The sequence below is a fragment of the Halichoerus grypus genome, chromosome 1 (assembly GCF_964656455.1).
Source record: "Halichoerus grypus chromosome 1, mHalGry1.hap1.1, whole genome shotgun sequence".
Classification (NCBI taxonomy): Eukaryota; Metazoa; Chordata; class Mammalia; order Carnivora; family Phocidae; genus Halichoerus; species Halichoerus grypus.
The window spans coordinates 120,104,595-120,128,824 of NC_135712.1; the positions used below are offsets into that span (position 1 = coordinate 120,104,595).

Sequence of the window (24,230 nt, forward strand, 5' to 3'; positions counted from 1 at the left end):
GTCAAAGTTAAACACACAACCAGGCCCGACTGAGTCTCTGACGTTCTTACGAATTTTTACAAAGATCGTAGGGAGGGTTTCATGACATCTCCAAGCTCTTCTTATTTTCCAAAATGTTTTCCTTTCGCAGTAAAAATGTTCAAGTAGGACTAAATTGGAAGGTGATTTTATTTATCTTTATTATTTATTTTTTAGAAGATTTTATTTATTTATTTTAGAAAGAGAGAGCAGGGAGGAGGAGCAGAGGGAGAGGGAGAGAGTCTTAAGCCCCGATGCGGGGCTCGATCGCACGACCCTGAGATCCTGCCCTGAGTCGAAACCAAGAGTTAGACGCTTAACCGACTGAGCCACCCAGGCAGCCCTGGAAGGTGATTTTAAATAATCACTTCTGAGGTATCGGGGTGAGGAGCGTTTTATGTTTTTTTATGCAACAAACTGTGCAGTGGTTTTTTATGGTTACTTCTTGGATCCTGCTATTGAGAGGAAATCAGATAACTCCTTTTTGTAAGTTGAAGTTATGAAATCTTCCCTGAAGGCTTTTAGAAATAAGGTACTTCTCCCCTGGAATGATGTCAGTGACTTCGGCCTCAAGGTAGGGAAATGGGAGTAAGAGAATCGCTCCAGGTCCTTTCCAGCTTTATTTCTCTGAATTTATTATCTTCTGCATCCCCTGCATTTGTCCCACAGTGCCAGTCTCATGAGGCCTAGGGATGCGGCTTATGTGTCATGAGGCATTCCTTGGGTAAAACTTAAAAATCTCCATAACCAAAGAGCTTGGTTTAGAAGGCAGCGTCACAGTGTGATAGAAGTCTCAGCCCAAGCTCCAATTCTAGCTCTGTTACCTTCATGTGTGACCTTGAATAAGCAACTTCACCTCTCTGGTCCTCTGTTTCCTCAATTATAAAAGGGGGGTTTGACCAGGTGTTAACATTCTGCAAATGGAAGCACAAAACCAGCAGCGTTCAATATTTTGATGAAGCATTGGTCGTCAGATATAGCATTCCCTCTGCTTAGGGAAAAATCCGGCTTCCAATCTTTGTTTTTGTGACAATTTCTTTAAAATGCAGGAGATGAAAGTCTTTCTTGAAATTTGTAATAAGGAATCATAAAATGTCATGACTTTTAAAGATTTGCAGCAGATCTTGGAGAGACATACCTTGAAAAATAAACACTTCATGTTATATGGGGGAGAAAGAGGATTGGTTCCTTTCATTCCAGCAAAAGCAGTAATTTCACTAAGAGCCGTCACTTAGCAAGTGTTTGTAGAGACCTGTCACTTTCAAGGCCCTGTGCTCCCCATAGCATGTGTTTGAGAGAGAAGTCACCCATACCCCTGCTTTTATCCAAAAGAGAATAGTGCTTGTCATTTCTTGTCAGGAAACTTCATCTTTGCTTTGGGGTTCAGAGACACACTCCCATTCATCTCTTCAGTACCCTTGATTTGAACAGTGTGAGATCAGTGCATACTTCCCTCAGCTGTATTAATGCCTTTTTGGTGCAAATTGATCAACCTGATTGTATATTAATCCAAAACCACATTTCCAGGACACAGGTAACTGGGAGATCCAAGAGCTCTGCCTTCATATGTGCTGGAACATGGCTGGGGTGTACTTTGGGGGGCTAAGAGGGCCCTTTCTCACGGCATAGGGCCTCCCGTCTTGCTCGGTGGCTCACCCACACAAAGAGAGCTGTGCTCAATAACAAGCAGAGGGACTGTGTGCTCATCTGGTGAGAAAACCACCCTTCCAGGAGGCAGGAAAAGCTTTAGAAACATCATGCAGAATTTCTCAGAGAAAGTGTTCAAAAGACAGATTTCCCTTGGCTTTGGTGTAGACCACTGAGTTGGTGAACAGTGGCTTGGCCCCACTCCTGTGGAAAAGACAGAAGACACACTTGCCTGGGACTTTGGTCTACTTACTGTGCCTTTCTTTCTTTCCATAACAACATGGCAGCCCCACTGGGGAGCCTGGTATAAAAACTAAGGTTCTTGCCTCCAGCCCTGCACTATTAGCTGGCTTCCAGGCAGCCTCCAGAAGCCCCAGCCCGATCTCTGAAGACCACCTGCAGCACAGTGCTTCTTGGGCACACAGTTCCCAAGGGCCTCCACTGTTTACCTGACACAGGCTCAACAAGGTTCTCAGGGCGCCTCTTTACTTCGCGTCTGTTTTTGCTTTCTTAAAAATACAAAGGGAGTACACGCTTAGGGAAAAAGCTCACTCGCATAAAGGAGTCCAAGTCTGGCCATTCCTCTCGCTGTCCCTGCAGCAAGCCTCCCCTTTCTCAGAGGTAATAACTTGCTGTCTGCAGTGCACCCATCCAGTGATGTATACACATACAGAGGCGTTCTTATTCTATAGTATTTCTGTATCCTACGGCCACAGAGATCGCTTTGTGTAACCAAAATGAGAACACTATCATCCCATCTGCAACTTGCCCTTTTTTCTCATGCAACGTTTACTCATTCATAACCTCTAATGTCAGCATGTGTAGAATTATGTGACTCTTTAATAGCTGCATAGCATCATCGGAGACTTAACCATTCCCCTGTTCATAGACATTTGGGTCTCTAATTTTTCACGATTACAGATAAACCCTCAGAGAACAGCCGTGTAACATATGCTTGCAGGCATCTGGCCATGTTTATTAATAATTCCACTGCATTTATTTAAAGATGTGCCCCCCTGGTACATACAGATACCAACGCAGCCCCGTCTGAGCTGTGAGGGTAATTTATTGGAAGTCTCTTAAATCCTCGGTACCCCCTTCACACTCACCTAGTCACAGTTTTGCTTTAAGAACGAGACATGTTTTCGTCATGGACTTAGCACCCTGTGCAGGAAGGGACGTTGCCTAGAGCTGCCCCCAGGGGCCCAGGCGCAAGGCTACCGCTTCTCTTTGCCCGTGCTCCGGGGACCTGACTGGCCCACATGCTGGAGGCAGGAAGTGGAATTCTGCTCGATACCATTAAAAGAAGCACAGAGTGTTTGGGATGGTTTTTGTCAAAACTGAAACTCTCCCCTCTGGCCCCTCTATGGGTGCGTTAATTTTCCAGGGCTGCTATCACAAATTACCACCAACTTGGTGCTTTAAAATGGCAGAAACGTATTCTCTCACCGTTCTGGAGGCCGAAATCAGAAATCCGTTTCAAGGCTCAAATCAAGCATTCCCTTCAGAGGGGATCCATTCAGGGGCGAGCTGGTCCTTGCCTCTTCCAGCTTCTGGTGGTTGCTGGCACTCTGTGGCCTGGGCCTGCATCACTCCAGTCTTCAGGGCCGGCATCTCCAGATTCCTCTCTGCCCCGTCTTCACATGGCCTTCTCTTGTGTGTGTTCAGACCTCCCTTTCCCTCCCTGAGAAGGATCCAGGTGATTGCATCCAGGGCCCTCTAGATGATCCAGGATAATCTCCCCATCTCAGGGTCCTTAACTTAATCACATCTGCAAAGACCCTTTCCCAAATAAGGTAACATCTGCAGGAACCAGGGATGAGGAGGTGGTATCTTTGGGGGACATTATTCAGTCTATTGCAGTGGGATTTCCAACCTGTTTTCCAACATATTTTAACTGCTGGAGCATGCTTGGTGTTTCCTCTGGACTCTTTAGAAGGGTGTATTTTCATGTATAAGGAAGGCGGAAATAGATGTTCTTTTATTCTGTGCATTGAAAAATGGGCTACAAGGTCAAGGTCAGACGAAATCTCTGACGAGCTCCTTTAACTGGAGAATACATAGCATGAACCGCATGTACAACTGCTATGAATTAAATTACAAATGTGCCTGTCTTCCAGTTTTAATTTGGAAATATTTCACTGCGTAATAGTTTGTATGCCCTAGCTAGAAGGAAGTTGAGAAGCCGTCTGTCCTCCCTCCCCCCCTGCAGATCAAACCATATCCAGACCATGAAATTCATCTTTTAAATCTGCCCAGAAGAGGTGCATGTGAATGTTCGACTGTTGTTAAAGGCAGTGGAGGGTGTTGGGCAAAATTAAAGGCATAGGGTCTGGAGAAGCACATTCCTCTCAGGTGGTTGGTGGCATTAAAATACACAGATGAGGTTCGTGAGCACACATTTAACTGACCGTGTGGCTGCTCTTTCAAACTCTCCAGTCCGCCCTGGGAAAGGCGTATTACAGTTTTGGACTTGGCCCTGCCCTTGCCATGTGAATGCTAATGCCTCATGCTTCCATTTCCCAATTTCACAGCAGACCTGCATGCTCATAAATTAAACTGCATCGCTCAGCATTATCGTGTGCATTCCAGGATTTTGTCCAAAATGGCCCGAACTACTGCCTATTTCAGCAGAACTCCCTTTGGCCACCACCTGTTAATATATTATAGAGACATTAGGACAGCGATTTGAGTGCAGACCAGGCAGGTAGAGCACACACGGCCCTGCACAGAGGTCCCGGGGCAGACGGGAGTGGCCCGGGGCAATGAGCATGGGGAGTCGTCGCTGCCTCCGTTCAGACAAAAAGTGGGGCATAGGTGGACCTTCCCCACCAGAAACAGAAGAGGTGATGTGGCTGCCAGTCCAGTCCAGCTTCTCATAAAGAACCTTGAGGGGCGCCTGGGTGGCTCAGTCGGTGAAGCGTCTGCCTTCTGCTCAAGTCATGATCCCAGGGTCCTGGGATGGAGCCCGGGCTCCTGGCTCAGCAGGGAGTCTGCTTCCCCTCTCCCTCTGCCCTTCCCCCCTGCTCATTTTCTCTCCCTTTCTCAAATAAATAAATAAAATCTTAAAAAAAATCTTGAATGTGAATGACTAGAGTTTAAAAAATAACAAATCAATTGAAAGAAGTGAAATAAAGAGAGCCCTGAATATGGCTGATTTTTGTCGCTTTCTAAGTCAGTGAGGGGAGTTTAAAAACGTACCAAAATGCCCACCACCGACCCAGGTTGCCAAACGTAAAGGAAATACAGTGATGCTCAGCTTCCCAAAAGAATAGACTAAACGCTGTTAACTTTTGTAATCAAATAATAAGTGCACATGGCTTTTTAAAAAATTCAACTAATTCAGAAGGACTTTTAATAAAAAGTTACAGCTCCACCCCTGCCTCCTTGCTTACCTCCCAAAGGTAGCCTCTTTGGTTTTTTAAAATTATTTTGGAGATTACATGCACAACTCTAAATTGTATCCAGGAAAGATGGCCATTGAGTCCCCTTACAAAAGATTGACTTAACTCATTTATACTCTGCACCCTTCCTCCTTCCTCTCATTTTTGATGGTTCTGTTACTTTTTTACTCTTTTGTTGGTTACCTTTTTACTTTTACTTTAAAAAATATACTTTCAGGGTGCCTGAGTGGCTCAGTCCGTTAAGCATCCCACTCTTGGTTTTGGCTCAGGTCATGGTCTCAGGGTCCTGAGATCCAGCCCAAGTGGGCTCTGCACTCAGCAGGGAGTCTGCTTGAGATTCTCTCCCTCCCCCCTGCCCTTCCCCCTTTTTGCACGTGCGCTCACTCTCTCAAGTAAATAAAATCTTTGAAAAATATGTATATATATACTTTCTATCTCTTGAGTCACAGATGGTAAATTGCTTACCCAATATCCATTCCTCCCTTCTTTACAAACAAACCCAGTTTTGTTGAGAGCATCAGTGTGCCATCTAAAAAACTATACTTTTCAGTTTAGGATTTAGTCAGTTTTATCCTTTGGATAGAGGTGGTCATGTCCCTGGTTTCTGGCCAGTAAGATATAAGCAGAAGTTGTTGGGTGGTGCTTTAGGAAAGTTCTTTATGAGGGCACTGACTCAGCAGGTAGGCCTCTTTTGCCCTTCTCTCTTCTTTCTTGGACACAGATATGATGGCTGGAGCTGCAGCAGCCATTCGGTGATCATGAGACAATCTTGAGGGTAGATGGAAGGCATGTTCTAAGAATGACAGAGAAATCTAAAAGGATTCTGGGATGTTGATGACATCAGAGCTACTGCACTATTCCCTGACCTGCCTACCTTCCCAGCTTTTCTAGGAGAGAAGTTTATGCCCTGGCTTGTTTAAAGTCCCCTTATCTGATGCTCAGAACCAAATCTCTGTTTCTTCTTGGTAAAGTAATCAGTGCCTAGACTCTCCGTGTGGTAAGAGGAAAACATTGGTAGCTTCTCCCTCTTCCCCTCTTTCTTTCCCCAGCTGCTTCCCGTTGGTAGCTGTATTCTTACATTGCCAAAGGTTTGACATTATCTTTCTATTCTGTAGTCACAGTTAAGCTTTCTATGCCTTTTCACTAGATTGACTCTAAAAGTTGAACACCATGAAATAGGATTTAAATCATTATGACCCCATAAATGCTCACTCCAGGGTCAAGTAGCCCTGGACCACTCACAGGGCTCCTAATACGAGGGTCAAATGTATTTTCTCATATTCCATAAAGAGCTTAAAATTATGTCACATTTTAATTCACATTATTTTTGGACCATGTTATGTCGCTTTTTGTTTTACATGGATTCTTCTTTTTTTTTTTTTACTGGTTGAGAGAAATGCTTTCACCATAACCCCATCTGACGCAGCCTCTCCGGCCTCTCCTCTCTTTCTTTTTTCTTAGAGCCCCACGCTTTGCTGTCCTGCCCAGTGTTCTCCGGCCTGTACAGCTCTCATCCTAGCTTCACCATCCTCCTAGGTTGGATCCCTGTCTTCTACTTTGTTGGGTTTCCTTCCTTGTTTTGCTGGAACACACCCTCAAGGAACTACTTAAGAGTACCTGAGAGGTAAACTTTGAGTCTATTCATATATAAAAATGTATTTCTTCTATCCCCATACTTAATTATCTAGCCAAATAGAGAATTCCAGATTCAAAGTCCTCTTTTCTTAGAAGGATGCAGGCATCACTAGTTGTCTGTTGCATCTACTGTTGCAGATGAGGGGTTAGATGCCAGTCATATCTTCAGCTTTTTGTCTATGAACTTTCTTTTGGTTATTCCCTAGAAATCTTTAATGTCTTTTTTAAAAATTCTTAGCATTCTGATATCTCATATCAGGTGTAGTCTCAATTCAGTTGATTTTGGTTGCAAGTCACAGGACACCAACTCAAACTAGCTTAATGTCAAAAGGGGGATTTATTGGTTCATACAATTGAAATGCTCTGGGAAGTATAGACTTCAGGAGCAGTTCAGTCAAGGCTCTGGCTCTTTACTCTGTGATTCTTTTGGTTTAGGCAACTGGGTAGGTCTCAAAACAATCCTGAAAGAACAGAAAACAAGAAGTCAAGGCAGATTGATGAACAATGCAGTACAATCAGAGCCTGGAGAAGGCTTCACAAAGGAGACCTTTTATTTTAAACTTGTAGCTGTGGTAAAGTACGTATAACAAAGAATTTATCATCTTAACAACTTTTAAGTATATAGTTCAGTAATGTTAAGTATATTCACACTGTTGTGCAACCATCTCCAAAACTCTTCGATGATGGCGAAACTAAAACTATACCCACTACACAACTCCCCATTCCCTCTTCCCTCCAGCCTCTGGTATCCACCATTATACTGTCTCTATGAATTTGATTACTCTAGATGGTAGTGAAATATATATGGGATCATACAGTAGTTATCTTTTTGTGACTGACTTATTTCATGGAACATAATGTCCTCATGTTGTAACATATATCAGATTTTTTCCTTTTGAAGACTGTATTATATCCCATTGTATGTGTATTATATATATATCAAAAATATATATAATATAATATATACCAAAAATAGATAATATATATATTATATATATAAACATTTTGGTCATCTGTGGACACTTGGGTTGCTTACACCTTTTGGCTACTGTGAATAATGCTGCTATGAACATGGATGTACAAGTATCTGTTCATGTGGCTGCTTTCAGTTCTTTTGGGTGTATACTCAGAAGTGGGATTGCTGGATCATAGGGTAGCTCTATTTGTAATCTTTGGAGGAACCTCCATACTGTTATCCACAGTGGCTGTACCAGTTTGCATTCCCACCAGCAGTGCACCAAAGTTCCAGTTTCTCCACATCCTCACCAACACTTCTTTTCTTTTCTTTCTTTCTTTTTTTTTGATAATAGTCATCATAATGTATCTAAGGTGGTATCTCATGGTAGTTTTGATTCGCATTTCCATAGTGATTAGTGATGTTGCGCGTCTTTTCATGTGTATATTGGTCATTTGTGTATCTTCTTTGGAGAAATGTCTATTCAAGTCCTTTGCCTGTTTTTTAATTGGGTTGTTTTTTGTCATTATCACGATAAGGAGACCTTCCGTGGTTGGCCTAATGTGTGCTGAGTGCTGGGGAAACAAAGTTTAATAGGTAGAAATGGGTAGAGAGGGCATTCTAGGCAGAGAGACCAGCAGGAACAAAACCGGGATGGCATTGTGGGTATGTTCAGCAGGCTTCCTCGAGTCACCAGGCGGTGTTGGACCACAGGCAGCGTGGGCGAGCGCCCAGCACTGAAGCTGGAAAGGCACAGCTGTCCCCACCTGTGGAGAGGAGGGAGGAGGCTACACCAAAGGCAGTCCCCCTGAGGCGCCATTGAGGGTATAAAAGTCCCACGAGATACATAGCTACCCTCAGAAAGGTCCCTGCAGTCAGTGCCTGTGGGGACAGTGAATGCAGTTGAGAGGGGTCTGCAAAGAGGCCCAGGTGGCAGCTTCCCCTGAGGTCACAGTGTCAACCAAAAATCGTATTTGTTCAAAACAGTCCCTGGAAGATTCCCAGTACAGCTCCACACTGGAGTTCAACATACCTTCCCTCTCCAGGTCCCGCCGAGCGGGATGTCTTCCAACACAGATGCAGTCTCGGGTCAACTGCAGCCCAGGTGAGGCAGCTGCCTTGACTTCAGGGGCCACGTGATGTAGAAGTACCTGTCGTTACACACTGGAATCACACGAAAGTGCACACGCTGTGAGGGGAAGGCAAGAACTGAAGCCTCCTGAGATGTATCTGTTTGGATGCGTGAGGACACAAGCAGTTGAATAAATGACCAGCAGTAGCTGAGGCAATAAAGATATTTTAGCAGTTCCCATAATAAAGTCTAGAGAGAGGCTGCCCTAGGTTATTGCAGCGACTTAATGAGACGACGTCTCTGGGTTGCCCTTGACTGCTGCAGTTCTCTAGGCCTTCCCTTCGCGGTCACAGGAGGGCTGTGGCAGCCCCAAGCGTCACACCCCCACACCACAGCGTCCAGGGCAAGAAGGGGCGGCAAAAGGACCTGCTGTCATTGCGCTTCCAAAATCTTTCCCGTGGGCCTCCGGGCTCTTCCTCGTGCGTCTCACGGGTCAGGACTGGGTCACGTGCTCGTGCCTGACCAATCACGGGTGAAGGCAGAGGCCTGCCATGGTGGCTGTGGTGCTATGGTTTCTGTGTGGATCTGTGCCCCTTGTCCCTGAAGCTGAACAAAATCAGGTTTTGTTTTGTTGTGCTTAAGATTTATTTATTTTAGAGACAGAGTGCGCGTGAGTAGGGGGAATGGCAGAGGGAAAGAGAAAAGGAGAGAAGCAGACTCCCCGCTGAGCGCGGAGCCCCAGCCGGGGCTTGATCTCAGCACCCTGAGAGCATGACCTGAGCGGAAATCAAGAGTCCGAGGCTTAGGGGACTGAGCCATGCAGATGCCCCCCAAATCGGGTTTCTTAGCAAGGAGAAAAGGGAGTTGCGCTGCTGCAGATTCTCTGCCACATCACACTTCCCCTGGAACATCTGCTCATGGAAGACGGTGAGCTTAAATCATTTCATTTTGGCTATATTTTATTTCACACTTAAATTATTATTTTATTGATTTAGTGAGGGCAGCACATGTAAGAGAATTTACATGAGCTAGAGGCCTGTGGGAAGAAGCTTCACCGTTTTAGAGTTGATACCTCCAGATGTCTGCATCTGGCTTCACCCACACCTCTGGGCATCTAGTGCTCTTTAGTTCTCCTGGCCTGATTGGATTCTAGCTCTGCCCATTCGCCTTGTCCCCTGGAGCCAGGACCCTCCTTGCTTGCACCTCTCTGCTCCAGCCCCATGCTGTGGTGTGCACACTCATGGATCACCTCGTGTCACAGGAGTCTATAAAAAGAAACATCAGCCAAAGTGTGTGCCAGATAAATACATTACTTTTTCAGAAATCATAGAAGCAAATTAACCTCTTTGCTGGTTTTTAAGTTCATATATAGTAAAGTAAATCAACAAGTCCTGACTTTGTGGGAGGGAGCCTGATGCACCACTGGAGTGTTGTGTGTGACCTGGTGGGCTTTTTCAACTGCTCCAACCCAGGCCTGAGTTGGCCAGAAATCCCTGATTCTATACTATGCAGGGGTGGATGTGCTCAGAGAAATAGTGGCTTCATTTATCCCCTTCTTGCGGGAGGAACAGGTAGAGTCTATCATGGACATTGGTGTCTTTACACAGGTTTGGCACATATGAATCCTGTTCCCTAACTCTTTGATGGAAGTTTCCCCCTCTGAATGCAGTGTAGGAGATGTAGTCCTAATGTGTCTCTTTAGTTCATCTTCACAGCCTCCATGGATAAGCTTGGATTATCCTCTTTTTATAGAAGACTGAAGGGCTTGTTCAAGGTTACAGAGCTTGTAAATGCCAAGCCTTTTCCATTGCAGAGGTTCCCCCCCCCCCCCCATTGCAAGCACAGGCAACCTCAGTTCAAGGCCAGAAGAAGTGCCCCATGCCCTTCACGGTCTCAGTGCACATATTCTTGTGTGCAGGGGAAACGCGTGGGCTTTATTGGGGACATAGGCTGGGAATGATCTGCCACTCCTGCTAGTGGATTCTGAAGCAGTAACTGAGAGAAGAAACAAAATAAGGTTTGTTTAAGAATCACAGGGACTGCAGGTGTTTCTGTGAACTGCCCACTCTTTGGGCCTAATTTCCAGCCAGCACAAAAGCACTTATGCATGACATTAAATATACGTGGGATGAACCTGGTTAAAAATTTTAATTAATCACATCCCCAAACCCAGGTCTGTTCTGATTTCATAGATCACTGCCCAGATTTGCAGTTATCTGTTCATGACTATGGCAGTCTGCTTATAGCTCAATAAAGAAGGGAAGATGAGCTGCTTGGCTTATAATTTCTGGAGGAAATTCTATTACATGAAATGGGAAAGGATTGCTCTGGACTTGGTTGTGTTGTACCCAGTGAAATTCCCAAGTGAATGCCTATCCTTGAGCAGCAAGGCTCCTGCCTATATGTCCCCTGCTGTGGCTCACTGGGCCTCCACTGGTCTCTTCTGCTTTCATGGAGAGCCTGGCCAGCTTCCCACCTTTCCAGGCATTTTGGGATCTTCCTGTCAGCTCCTATTGCCCTGACAAACTTGATGGCAGTGGCAGCTTATTTTCTTTTTTAGTGAATGAACAAGCAAGCTAAACAAAGTTGCCTTCTTTGTTAGAATTTTTGTATTTGATTTCAGGGCTGGTCCTAAAATTCCATCCAAGGGGACTTAGGATGGAATGGAAAGCAGTTAGATGGAGCAGACCCAGGGAGGGGGTTGTAAGGAAGTGATGAGGCTGATGAAACAGGCCATGGCCAGACTGTAAAGCACATGGATGCCACACTGAGGAGTTTCATTACCCACAATGCATATGGGTGACAGGGGAAGCAGGAAACCATATGTGCGTGCTAAAAGATCCCTTGGGTAGCTACCAGAGATGGGCCAAGGAGGTGACACTGGGGACAGGTAAGAGTTCACTCGGGTCCACCTGAGAAATAATGAACCCCAATCCAAGCCAGGGACTCCAGTGTTTGAGAGACGGATGGATAATAAAGATACTGCAAAGGTGGAACTGACAGGCTATCAAGGAGAGAGAGAGAGAAGAGCCCAGATGGCTGCCAGTTTTGTTCTTTGAGCACTAGAAGGGCCATGGTGCCATCCCCTGCCATCATTGTGGACAGCTCTGCGTTTCTCTGCCATACAGGGAATCTCCTAGGTCTGTAGAGGGTGTGGGACTGCTTTTCCCAACACTCACTGTGGCTCATTGCCCGCTGCTGGACTGGAGCAGGGCCCCGGACATGTACTCTGGATTCGGCAGGGGCAGAGGCAGGGAATGGACAGAGGAATCAAATGATGCCTCTAAGGTGCAAATCAGGACCCTGGGTGCAGCCCAGCCAAGGCAGCAGACAGAATTGATGGGGTGAGAGCAAAATTCAAGTCCAGAAGAGAGCTGATGCCCCAGATTGGGAGACAGAAATTTGCATCAGGAAAAGCCAGGAAGTGTTGGGCATTGGAAACAAGAATGGAGGTGCTACGGCCTAGACCATGCCAGGGGGTGACCAGTGCTTTCTGGCTCTCATTTCGATCTACTTTTCACTTTTACCTTGTCCCCCAGCGAGTAAGGTGAATAGTCCTTATTTGCGTTCCACTCTACGTTAGACCCCATGGGATCCCTGCCCTCAGAGATTCATAATGTTAGGCAAGCAAAGAGTAGGGACTCAATAGTACCCAGAGTGTCACCTTTAAGAGGTCAGAGGATGGAACAGTGACTTCTCGGTGGGCTACCGGGGGAAGCTATGTGGGACAGCTGACATGAAAGAGACCACCTGGCTCTAGGAAGTGGCATAAACAGAAGCCCAAGAAGCAGGACCACTCAGAAGACCCGTCCAGAACAGCAAGTGGTCTGAGCTTGGGGAGGATACAGAGCATATGTGGGGAATAGAGAGGGAGGTCGGGAGACAATTAGGAGAGGTAGAGTGGGGCTAAAATCTCCAAAGTTCTAATGCCAGATGAAGGGCATGGCTGAGCAACTAAATGCCAGTGGAGAACAGATTGCTGAAGATTTTATCACTGGCTTGGCATAAAGGCCCAGGTTTTAAACAGTGCTTGGTGCGTGGTAGACACTGAGTAGTTTATCACAGTAGTTTCAGTGACTTAACCCAAACTTTAGGACTGTTCATCTGTTTAGCATATCGAGAAGAGATTGGATTGGGGCCGAAGCGGTGGGAGGGAGAGGGTTCCAGAGTTTCTCTCACCAAGTGTGGAAGCTATCAGTGGGGGTGGGATAGGGTCTGTCCAGCCCACATTAACGGCCCCTCTCTCGGAACAACATTGTGCATTGGTGTGAGCCCCACTGACCATGTCTGTACCATGGGACTCTGTCCAGGCTGAGACTGGCACTGCCCTGTCCCTTGTCCACCCTGAGACCTCATATTCAGCTCTTCCTTTACTCTATGTGATGGCATAATGGTGGCCTTCCCATGATTCCATGCTCCTGTACTGCTGTACCTTTAGTGGGGAGGGGAACGAGGATGACCAGAGCTCATTTCTCTTGTCTGCAATTTTTTAAAAATCCTAACTTATACCAGAAGATAATAAAATCCGATAGTAGGATGGGTCTCAGTAGTGATGGAAAGTGAAGACCTCATGTGGGCAATATTGGCCATACTTGGAGGTTCATTGTACTGGGAGGACATGATGAAGGATGAAGAGAGGTCATAGCTAACTGGCATGTTTTGATTGAAAGGGACTAGAAAAACAGTGGAATCTTTTTAAGACAAGGGGTTTGGGCAGCCAGAAGAAGATGCGGGAGATTGAGATTTCTGTTTTGAAGGCAAGGAAAAGAGCTGGTATTTCTGGAGAACCTCCTGTGGACCAGGCACTGTTCTAAGTACTCTGCATGGGTCCATTCTGATTGACCTTTATAACAATCTGAGGAGGTGTAGTTACCTCCATTTTCCAGATGGGTCACTGAGGCTCGAGTGGTTGATTGACCATAGTAGACACAAGACTATTGACCAAATATTTCTGTGTCCTGAAGGTGGAGAGCTAGAGTCGGATTGTATTTTCTAACTCGCTGCAGTTGGGTGGGGTTGTTGGAAGTGACACGTGCCCGTGTGAGCCAACCATACAATACAGTTGCTGGTGAGGGACCTTCTAGAGCCCTTTCTTTCCCCTCTGCTACAGACTGACCATATTCCAGGTAGTGACTGCTCCATCGGCTTGAGTCCTGGATTGAGGGAAAAACACGATACAGGACAGAGCCCTAACCAGCATGGAATGCACATGTAATAGGAACATGAAACAAACCTTTATTGTTTTAAGCTCTTGAGATTTGGGGATTGTAATGTACCTCATCTGGACTCTCCCGACTGATAAAACTCAAGGTCACTCAGTTCGGAAGTCTTGCTAGTCGGCTTTGAATCCATGTTTATGTGGCTTGTTACCAAGCCAATGCCAGGTGGACGTCCCTGGACCTATAGGGGCCCATAAGCAAGGTCAGGACTCGAGCCGTAGCTTTGGTGTCATCGGTACAGTGTGGTAGGGCGGAGAGAGAGAGGCACAGGGATTTGGTCTGCGGGCTTTAGTGTGAGGCTTACTTCCCTTGTGTTCTTTCTCTCCAGAGGGTTTGCGGTCGGCTGCACATGTCCTGCTGCTAAGTAGGACATCTCTTCTGCCTGCCAGGTCTGGTGGTTTGGAGACTTTGGCTTGAGTTTGTTGACAGCTGCACACTCATAACATTGCTAAAAACTTCATAAACTCTGAAGCCTGGAAATAGCCCAAGTGATTTGAGGTTTTGCTCACTTGTAAATGTTTGAGTATTGTGTCCACAAATTGCAATTTGAGTAACTCAATTTTGAGGCACAGCTGTTATTTGGAAAAGACCCATCTAGGAACGCAAACTCCTTGCAAAATGATTGTACTTCGTTTTTGTCAAGTATCAGAAAACCATTAAACTGCCAAGCCATATGGCAAATGCCCACTCAAAGCCGAGTGCCACAGCACACCATAATGAATCCGTTTTGGGGGGAAGGAGATAGGACAGAGTCTGGTTTTTGTGATCTACAGAAAAGCAGATTCACTGCTACACATTTCAGCCTTCTAGAGTCCTGAGTAAGGATTTTTCCTCCCATGAAAAATTCATATAAAAAATTAAGTTATGATAGATTTTTTTTTTCCCCTTAGGTGTATTTTCCCTTTCAAACAATATCCATTTGAGTTTCTGCATATAAAATAGGTTTAACTGGGGCAGTAGAAACTTGTAAAAGTTTACACACTTTTTCATTTCTTTATACACTAGTTCAATAAACATTCATTAGGTATCAGTTAGAATTAGGTTTGACTGCATATAACAGAAAAATAGAAAATAATGGTGACTTAGATTATTTCTCCCCCAGGAAAAAGAAGCCTGAACTAGGCAGTCTGGGGCTGATATGGCAGCTTCAGGGTCATTAAGATCCTGGCTTTTTCTTGGCTTATTCTCTGTCAAACTGGGAGTTGGTCCAGTATAGCTACCATACTCCAGCCATCACATTCTAGACAGCAGGAGTGCAGCAGAGAAGGGCACGCCTTTCCCATTTCAAGAAGGTTCTGGAAGTATCGCGCAGCACTTCTGTTCAAAGATCTTTGGCCAGACCTTAGGCACGTGGATGGCCTTCCCCTGCTGCAGAGACTGGGGAATGTAGTAACCTGCCAGCGAAAGACAGAAACTCTGTTACTACAGAGAAAGGCAGAAATGGATATTGGGAGGTTCCCAGCACTCAGTCCCACCTGGGGTCCTAGTGGTTTGTTCTTGCTGCCAGACTGTACCCTTCTGGAGCACAGGGGCCAGGTTTTCTTTTAGCCCTGTACGTCTAAGGCACTAGCGCAGTTGCTGGTAGGTTGTGATTTTAATTATCTGCTACTCGGCACTCCTCACAGGAGACGCCAGGCACTTCTCACCGTCTCCCCCGCCTCTTCTACCTTCTTTGTTCCACGGTGGCAAGTCAGCTGTGATCTGGAGCATATTTATTTGGCATCAGATGTTATTTCTACCAGCATGACATTACACTACCTGTTTCTCGCGATCAAGTCTTAACTGCAGGGACAAGTGATGCTCAGAGCTGAGTTGTTAGAGGTGGAACGAGGTGGAAGACTAGAGCGGTGGTGGGTGGGTGTGGCCTTCCCTTGGGAGCGCCCTTCTGTGGGAACATCTCCCAGGCCAGGCTGGTCTGCAAGGAGATGCCTAACAGGCAGCTGGGTGCTGAAATGGCCCTAAGGGCTGTCAGGTTTTGATCATGCGGGACTGCAAAAACTGAACAAGCAGGTGGAGGTGTGGGGATGGTGAGTTCTGCTTTAAGCATAATGAAAGGAAAGAGGAGCTAATATTTCTGGAGAACCCCCTATGGGCCAAGTACTGTGCTAGGTGGGTCAACTCCGGTAACCCTCATGACAGCCCTAGGAGGTGTGTGATGTATCTTCATCTTCCATGTGGCTCACTGAGGCTCAGAGAAGTTGATTGGGCTCTTGACCAGAATGCAGGCACAGACCCTTTCCTTCCAGGCAGCTTTAAAGAATCAGCACTGATGTGTGTAAAGTAGGGCCTAGCCTTGCACTCAGCAAACCCAGGAGCTGTGACTCCCTTACACTTTCCCGCACCAATCGGAATGCATTCCAACTCCTGAGTGTGTGGCTGCAAGGGACCTCATTCCACTCCTCGTGCCTCCTTCAAATCTTTTGAAAGTTTGCAAAGCTGAAGAGCCAGGCTGCCTGCTTTCCTGGGAGTCTCATAATTAGGACGAGTGCTTAATTGGCATGTTTGTTTCCGTGGAGAGGTGGCTGGCAGAGGATCCTCACACTGACAAAGAAGGCTCGCTCTGCTTTTGTTCCTAGCAGCACCGTGTGCCCATAGCAACAGCGGGTGAATCCAACAAAGTTGAAAAGAAAAAGTGCCCAGAGTTCACGTGAAGGTTGATTGCCCTGGAGAAGTTGACATACTCGTGCAGATGGAAATGATTTCCCTAGGTCCTGAAAAATGTGCTCGTCAACCCCAGAAATACAAACCACATCTCTTGTTTTCTTTAAGATGAGGAGTCCAGTCAAGAGGTCTGTGTAGTGAAAGATGTTTGGAGAATCCATTTCCATTCTGCCTGAAGCCATCTGCTTTATGTCTATAATAAACAAGGATGTTTTCAGCCACTTTCCTGGGCCAGGTCCTGTTAGAGGCGCTCACCGCAGGGAAAGGTAAATTGACTGTCTCGCAAGCGATGAGCATTAGCACATTACATCTGCAGTGACGGCACTTAACCTTCCTGGCTCGCCTTTCCTTTCTGTGTCTCTGCGACGGCCTGTGACAAATGGGCCGAAGGGTGCACACTTAGTTAGAATCTGGTGCATGCGGGGCATTGGCCAGCATCACATTACCCAGTGATTGAAGTGAAATGTAGGCAGCAGGAAATGCCGTCCTCAGGGAAGTTGGGGAAATGCCTGCCCTTCCCCAGCCAGTGGGGTCCTGGCAGTAGCCGCCTTGGGTGCTATTTCTGAAACAGAAATATGAGTAAGTTACACCCCCGTGTAAAATCCTTCAGAGGTTCCTCATTGGCCGTGGAATAAAATCAAGTCTCCAGAGACCCCCTAGGGGCTGCAGGATCCTTACACCCTCTGCAGCCTGGATCCTGAGTCACCCACACACAGCCACATCGATGTGCTTTTAGCCTATCACCGCCCCCTAGTGGTGGTTGGGCCTTTACCACACTGCTCCCTCTGCCTGACACACCCTTCAGCACCCTCATCACTGGCTCAGTTCCTTCACCTTCCCTGCCCTGGCTTGAGGTCACTGTAGAGAGCCTGCCCCCACGTAGGTGAGTGTATTTGTTTCCTATGGCTCCTAGGACAAATTGCCATGAATTACTAGTTGAAAACAACATTATTTTCTACCGTTCTAGTAGTCAGAAGTCTAAAACCAAGGAGTCAGCAGGGCCGCATTCCCTCTGAAGGCTCTAGGGGAGAATCTGTTTCCTCTTGCCACTTCCAGCTCCTGGAGGCCACTTGCCCCGCTTGGTTCACAGCCCCATCCTCTGTCAAAGTCAGCAGCGTGGCATCTTCCCTCCTGATGGTCAGTTGGGCCCTTCCATCTTTCCGTATCTGACCCCCCCCCTTTCTTCTCCTTTTTTGGACTCTCACGATAAAACTGGGTCCACCTGGATAATCCAGGCTAACCTCCCCACGTCAGGATCCCGAATTTATTCACATCTGCAGAGCCTCTCCCTGTCAGAGCAGGCAGCTGGTAACCTCCAGCTCTCCAGAGCAGAGGGATGCCCTCGGCATCAGTGGGCAGGAAGCCGGCGTTTCCCTGCTGATGGGATCCTGCCACGGACGATGGTGCACCGGGGCAGGGCTGTCTTGTTTGATGTCAGTCTGAAGTGGCGTGGGGTCTTGGCAAGGGGTCTGAAGTGCCTCTTGGAAGCCAGAAAGGTCAGTTTATATCTGTGGAAGGCCCAGTCCATGACTGTTTGGGACAGAACCAAAGAGATGAGGTAGCTGTCTGGAAAGGACGATGCTCGGCTGGAGACCGTCACTCATTCTTTCATTCGTCCTCCACATTTCCTGAGCACCTGTGTGCTCGGCACAGTGCAGGAGCTGAGGGCACCGACGTGAATGAGAAACCACCCCATAGGAGTTCACCTTCTCCTTGGGGAAGAGCATCATGGGAGCGAAGCAGTGGCAGCTCTGTGGCGGCTGAAGTAGAAAGTGATAAAATGGGTCCCGGGTACATGGAGCTCGGTGGGGGAGGGGGCATTGGGTAAACACCAAGGAGAAAACCTTGAAGGCGGGGGTGAGGAGGGTGTTTTGGGTAGCCGGAACAGCATTTGCAGAAGCCAGGAGAAGGGAAGCAGCGCATTGCCTTTGAAGAGCGGGGTGACATGCTGTCGGCGTGGCTGTGAAGCGGGAGGCGGTATATATCTGGAGAGGGGCTGGGGCCCCAGGTGGAATCTGTTTGCCTTGTCTCTCCAGTTTAATGAGAAATTCCAAGAAGGTCACGTATGCCTCCTTCTCAGCTTGTTAAGTCCTTCAGCAGCAATTATTGCTCTGTGGCCCCCCCCATTAAATGCTTGTTGATGAGAAGCCTTTCCCAACAGCCAAAGTCTCCCGCACTTGCTTTGTCTCACTAGATAGGACTAGATGGCAGGGCAGATGAGTCACTTTTATGGCATGCATCTGCCCTCGTGTCTGATGAGACCTGCACTCAAATCAGAGCCTGGTTTATTCACCCGGTGGCCCCTGGAGTGAGTCCATTCTAAGGCTGTCACTGTATTTCTCTGGGTTTGGGCTTGGCGGGGGGGTGTTTAGTTGAGGCAAGTTAGGGTATACAAGTGAGGCAGGAGCACCAGCTTCGTTCCTGAGCCTGGGAACGGGCACTCACTGCCTCTTCCTGCCCCAGCTGCGGCCGCGACAGGCTCAGTCACTCTGGAGCAGGGTGGCTCAGTGGGCTCATGGCAAGGAACGAAAAGACAGACACATTAAATGTCAGTTATGCTTCTCCCCGACATCGCCCTTCATTGCTGTTGATGCCTCCGTTCAAACAAATGATCTAATTTACAGTTTCTGGGGAACTTTAGAAAAAAAGAATCAAAACCCCAGGTTACCTGAGATGCTGCAGTTACATGTCTTAACGGCTCAAAAAAAAAAAAAACTATTTTGTCAAAACGAAATCACAACTATTAAGAAGCCTTTCAAAGTTCTAACAACAGCCGGCCTCTTCAGATACACTCACCACAAGGCTGCTCTTGTGAGTAGCTAAGCACACTCTGCAGATAATATCTCATTAAACCAGCCAGCCTCCCCGGGAAGAAGCTAGCAGCAGTAGCTTGCAGACCACTTTCTTCTCTCGCAGTCGGGGGTGTTCCTGCTGCCTTAAAGGAAGCTTGAAGAAACCGTAGCCCGCCTAGGTTGAGAGGTTGTTTTTTTTTTTTATCTGCATGCTATACCTCGGAATACATCCAGAACAACTTCTCGACCTTAGGAAGTGCATTAGGCCTTCCCCCTGCCAGGACACAGGTCCCCTCTGCAGCTAGCCGCCACCCTTTTCAATCTTCACTGAGCCCCACTCTGGGCCAGGCGCTGTGTTTAAAGCTGGGAGCCAGAGATGAAGGAAACACCACTCCTGTCCTTAATGGGCTTATCGTCTGGTGGGTGGGAAAGGCACAAGAGCAGGTTTTTCCAATAGAATGTTGTCTATGGTTTACTGAAGGTAGGTCATAGATCAGCTGACCCACGCTAGCTGTCAGAAAAGCCAGCCCGGCAGCCAGTTCCGTGGCAGTTGTAGCCCCAACTCTGTGGCAGATGCTGTGCATTCACTAATCCTATTTGCAATTCCCTTTTCCTTGCTGCGTCCCACTGTACAGCTGTACAGCTAAATACTTGCTTTTCCAGCCTCTCTGGCAGCTAGAGGGGCCATGTGATCTAGTTCTGGCCAATAAGAAGCAAAATCTACAGGGTGGTTCTGAGAAAGCTCTTCTGTTTTTGATTAAGAGGGACAACCAGTCTAGTGTAGCTCTTTGCTCCTTCTTGCCTTGATCATATTCATGATGGCTATAGCCACAGCAGCAGTCTTGTGACCATGAGGGAAAAGCTGAGAGATTTGCAGGTCCTTGTTGAGCCAGTGACCTACCAGCTGCCTCCTTAGACTTCTTGTCATGTGAGAAACAAATAACCTCTGTGTATTTAAGACACTAAAGTTTTAGGCTTCTGGGACTTGTAGCCAAAGGCATCCCTAACTGATTCAGTCAAGAGATAGTGATTGAAGTCACAAATAATTGGATCACCTGAGTTAAATCTTAACAGATTGGGGCATGCCGGGGGTATTCCAGTTGGAGGAAACTGAAATAACATATACAAAAGCTTGAAGCGAGAAGCCATGAGGAGCTCACAAAGAAGCCACAGACAAGAACTCCACTGTTGCTGAAGTTTGAGTCAGGCAGTGGTTGGATATAAGTCCCAGCATTTGCAGCAATTGAGGACAAGTCCCAGCAGCCTAACTTCAGTGGCTTCAACAAATAGAGAGTATTTGTTTCTTGCGTGACAAAAAGTCTGTAAGTAGGCAGCTACATTGGATCTGGAGAAGCAGACAACAAAGGCCAGATTACAATAGTTTCCTTGGATACAAAGAGAGTTCCAGGTTCCAGTGACCAAGAACTCTCCATGTTACCCCGGCAACTGCAGAATTACAGCCAAAGCCACCATAGCAAGAATGAAAGGAAAGAAGTGAATGCATTTTTCCTGTTGGTCACTGTATTAGTTACCTCTTGCTACTTAACAAATTAACCCAAAATTTAGCAGGTGGGGCAGAAATATAGAAGTAGCTTAAGTGGGTCTTCTGGCTTAGAGTCTCTCACAAGGCCGCAGTCAAGATGTGCACGGGCCTGCAGTCTCATCTGAAGACTTGACTGGGGAATGACCCACTTCCACATTCACTAACGTGCTTGCTGATAGGATTTAATTCCTCACGGGCTCTTGGCACCAGAGGTCCCCTTCAGTTCCTTGCCCCAGGGGTCTCCCTGTGAGGCAACTCACAACAGGACAGCTGGCTTCATCAGAGTGAGAAAGTGAGAGAGCAAGAGGGAAGCCAGAGACTTTTTATAATCTCTCTGAAGCGAAATCCCACTCTTTTGCTGTATTCTGTTTAGTAGAAGCAAGTTACTAGGCCCAGCCCTCACTGAAGGGGAGGGACTGCAGGTGAGTACTAGGAGGTGAGGATCACTGGGAACCACCTCCTCTCTCCTCCTCCTCCTCCTCCCTTGTCCTGGTCAGCAGCTGCAGCACCCATTTCATTATTGGCATGATCATCACCACAGCAGTTCATTAAATGCTTCTTGTACATCAGACTGCTCATACATAGCTCATTTAGCCTCTCAACAACCCAGTAAGAGGAAGTAATATTATCCCCATCTTGCATATGAGGAAACTGCAGCTCAGAGAGGAATTGTGATTTGCCCTACGTCACACAGCCTGTGAGAGGTAAAACTAGGAGTCAAACCAAAGCCTAACTCCAGTGGAGCCTGACACTCCAGGAGGCAGCATCTTGGAGGCAGGAGAGCCATGTCTGCCAGTGTGCCCTGGAGCCCAGGCTGTGTTCTGCTTTCCTTCAACCTCACCCTGGCCCTGAAATCCCCAGATGGTGGAGATAGGAGGGTGGGCGGAACCCTCAAAATCATTCAGGCCTAGATAAAGGACAATAGGTAAAAGCAGAAAAGATCTGGGGCGCCTGGGTGGCTCAGCCATTAAGCGTCTGCCCTTGGCTCAGGTCATGATCCCAGGGTCCTGGGATTGAGCCCTGCATCGGGCTCCCTGCTCCGCGGGAAGCCTTCTTCTCCCTCTCCCTCTCCCACTCTCCCTGCTTGTGTTCCCTCTCTCGTTGTCTCTCTCTGTCAAATAAATAAATAAAATCTTTAAAAAAAAAAAAAAAGATCTGTAGATTACTCATCCTGTAACAATTTTAATTTCCTGATTTTAATCATTGCTCTGCAGTTATATAAGAAAATACCTTTGTTCTTAGAAAACATACTGAAGTATTTAGAGGTAAAGAGGTATTACCTCTACAACTTACCCTTAAACATTTTAGAAAAAAAATTATAGGTACAAACCTGTGTGTGTTGTGTAGAGAAAGAGAGAATGAGTGTTAAAGCCAATGTGGTAAGATGTTAACATTTGGGGAATGTGGGTAAAGGGTGTATAGGAATTCTTTGTTCAAATTTTGCAACTCTACTTGAAAATCTGAAAGTATTTTTAAATAAGTTTTTTAAAAAGTACCGGTCTACTCTGGGACCTAGTGAGCTTCACTTGGACTATCAGAGATGACATATAGGGGTCTTAACCCCCTTTTGATTCCAAGGTGACCCATCAGAGCCCAGGGAGGGTATAGAGCTTACAAGAAGAACATGGTCTCTGAATCAGGCTGTCTGGGTTCCAATTGTGCAGCTTCTAAGGTCCCTGAGCTGGATAGGTGACCACTCAGGGTTGTGGAAAGGATTTGAGGAGACAAGGGGGATACCGTGACATAGTGTTGAGCACAGGTCCTGGCCCATGGTAAACCCTCCATAAATGTTATTGTTATTACTGCCCCCTCAGTCACCTTACAAATGAGAAGTAATAGCCTCTGTATGCTTTAGGGACGCTGATCTGGACTGTTTGTCTTGTGCCAACTCTCTAACATCAGTTTTTGTCCCCACGAAGGCAGGGTGGCCACTGCCGCGGGTGTGGATGTGCCTGACAAGATGAAGAGCCAAATCCCAGTGGTGCTCCTGGCCTGTGGCTCCTTCAATCCGATCACCAACATGCACCTGCGCTTGTTTGAGGTGGCCAGAGACCACCTACATCAAACAGGTCAGTCGGGTGCCAGGCGCAATGGACAGATGGATGGATTGGGCCTTGTGGGGTTCTGCTGGTTGTTGTCATCATCACCATTATTAAAACTGCTCAGTTTGCGAATTCACAGCGTAACTGGTGGCATGCATTCCTCCATCATATTCGGAGAGCTAACACCCCTTAGCCCTGTGACATGTGGACAACTCCTATCCCTGGCCATAAAGTCGAAGATTTCTCAGGCTCCACCATCCCTTGCCACATGTTGCCCATGAAGGTTAAAAAGACCCTGGGCACTTTCTAGAAACTGTGTCTCAGGGCATTCTTCCTGATGCTCCCAGGAAGCATTTACCTGCACAGCCAGATGAATAGGTAGCATGTGCCTTGTTACTCTCGTGCATGTGCATGAGAGTTCTTGCTTCTCTTCAGTGGGTAAGCAAACATGCTATAATGGGAATTTGGACATTTTCTCCTTTGAATAGATCTTAGACAATTACAAATTAACAATCTTGCATATAGGGCATTTCCAGTACAGATGGCATGGCTTTGCCGGAAATATTTAATCAGCTGGGAATATTTAATCTGGAAATGTTCCATCTCTTTGACTTTCTCTTTCATTATTAAGAGTAAAATGGCATTTGGAATCTGCATAATTATTTCTAAAGAATGTAAGTCATTTATATGTTGATGTCAGATATATATGAAAGTATTTATATATTTATGTATACCTAAAGTATTCATATATGTATTTCGTATTTTTGTATTCAAAAATATTTGCCTTTAAGGGCATTGTTTTTAAACCAGAAGCAATTCCTATTTATTTTTAATGTAGAGAAAGAGTATTTGAGTAACATGCAAATAATTTCTTCGAAGAAAAAATTATGTACAAATGTTAGTTTATTTTAAAGGAAATGTCTTTGTACCACAAACGTTTTTTATTTGAAAGATGAAAGTGAGGGGGCCTGGGTGGCTCGGTCGGTTAAGCATCTGACCCTTGATTTAGGCTCAGGTCATGTTCTCATGGGTTGTGGGATCAAGCCCCACATAGGGCTCTACGCTTAGTGGTGGGAAGTCTGCTTGGGATTCTCTCTCTCCCTCTGCTTCTTCCCTCACTTCTGCGCATGCTCTCTCTCAAATAAATAAGTCTTAAAAAAAAAAAAAAAAAGGTGAAAGTGGGTATCTATCCTTAGTAAATATATAGCTTTTACAAAGGAATGAAAAATCCAAACAATCCAG

The 24,230-nt window shown here is 46.4% G+C and overlaps 1 protein-coding gene and 1 long non-coding RNA gene across 8 annotated transcripts in view; one reads left to right on the forward strand and one right to left on the reverse strand.

Moving 5' to 3' along the window:
- Positions 1–24,230, forward strand: part of NMNAT3 (nicotinamide nucleotide adenylyltransferase 3) — a 113,396-nt gene that overhangs the window by 28,027 nt on the left and 61,139 nt on the right. For 4 of the 7 annotated variants that reach the window (XM_078071222.1, XM_078071212.1, XM_036092288.2 and 1 more), the window contains exon 2: positions 22,866–23,015. In XM_078071222.1, the coding sequence (XP_077927348.1) occupies positions 22,907–23,015 (109 nt within the window). In that variant the 5' untranslated portion in view covers positions 22,866–22,906. Of the gene's footprint in view, positions 1–6,530; positions 6,705–7,151; positions 7,282–22,865; positions 23,016–24,230 lie in introns of all 7 variants that reach the window. The other 3 variants (XM_078071207.1, XM_036092290.2, XM_036092289.2) reach the window with 3 other exon arrangements.
- The window catches only part of LOC118535742 (uncharacterized), a 76,570-nt gene continuing 59,909 nt past the window's right edge, over positions 7,570–24,230 (reverse strand). Inside the window, exon 3 of the long non-coding RNA XR_013447330.1 lies at positions 7,570–8,889. This is a non-coding gene — a long non-coding RNA (uncharacterized LOC118535742). The remainder of the gene's footprint in view (positions 8,890–24,230) is intronic.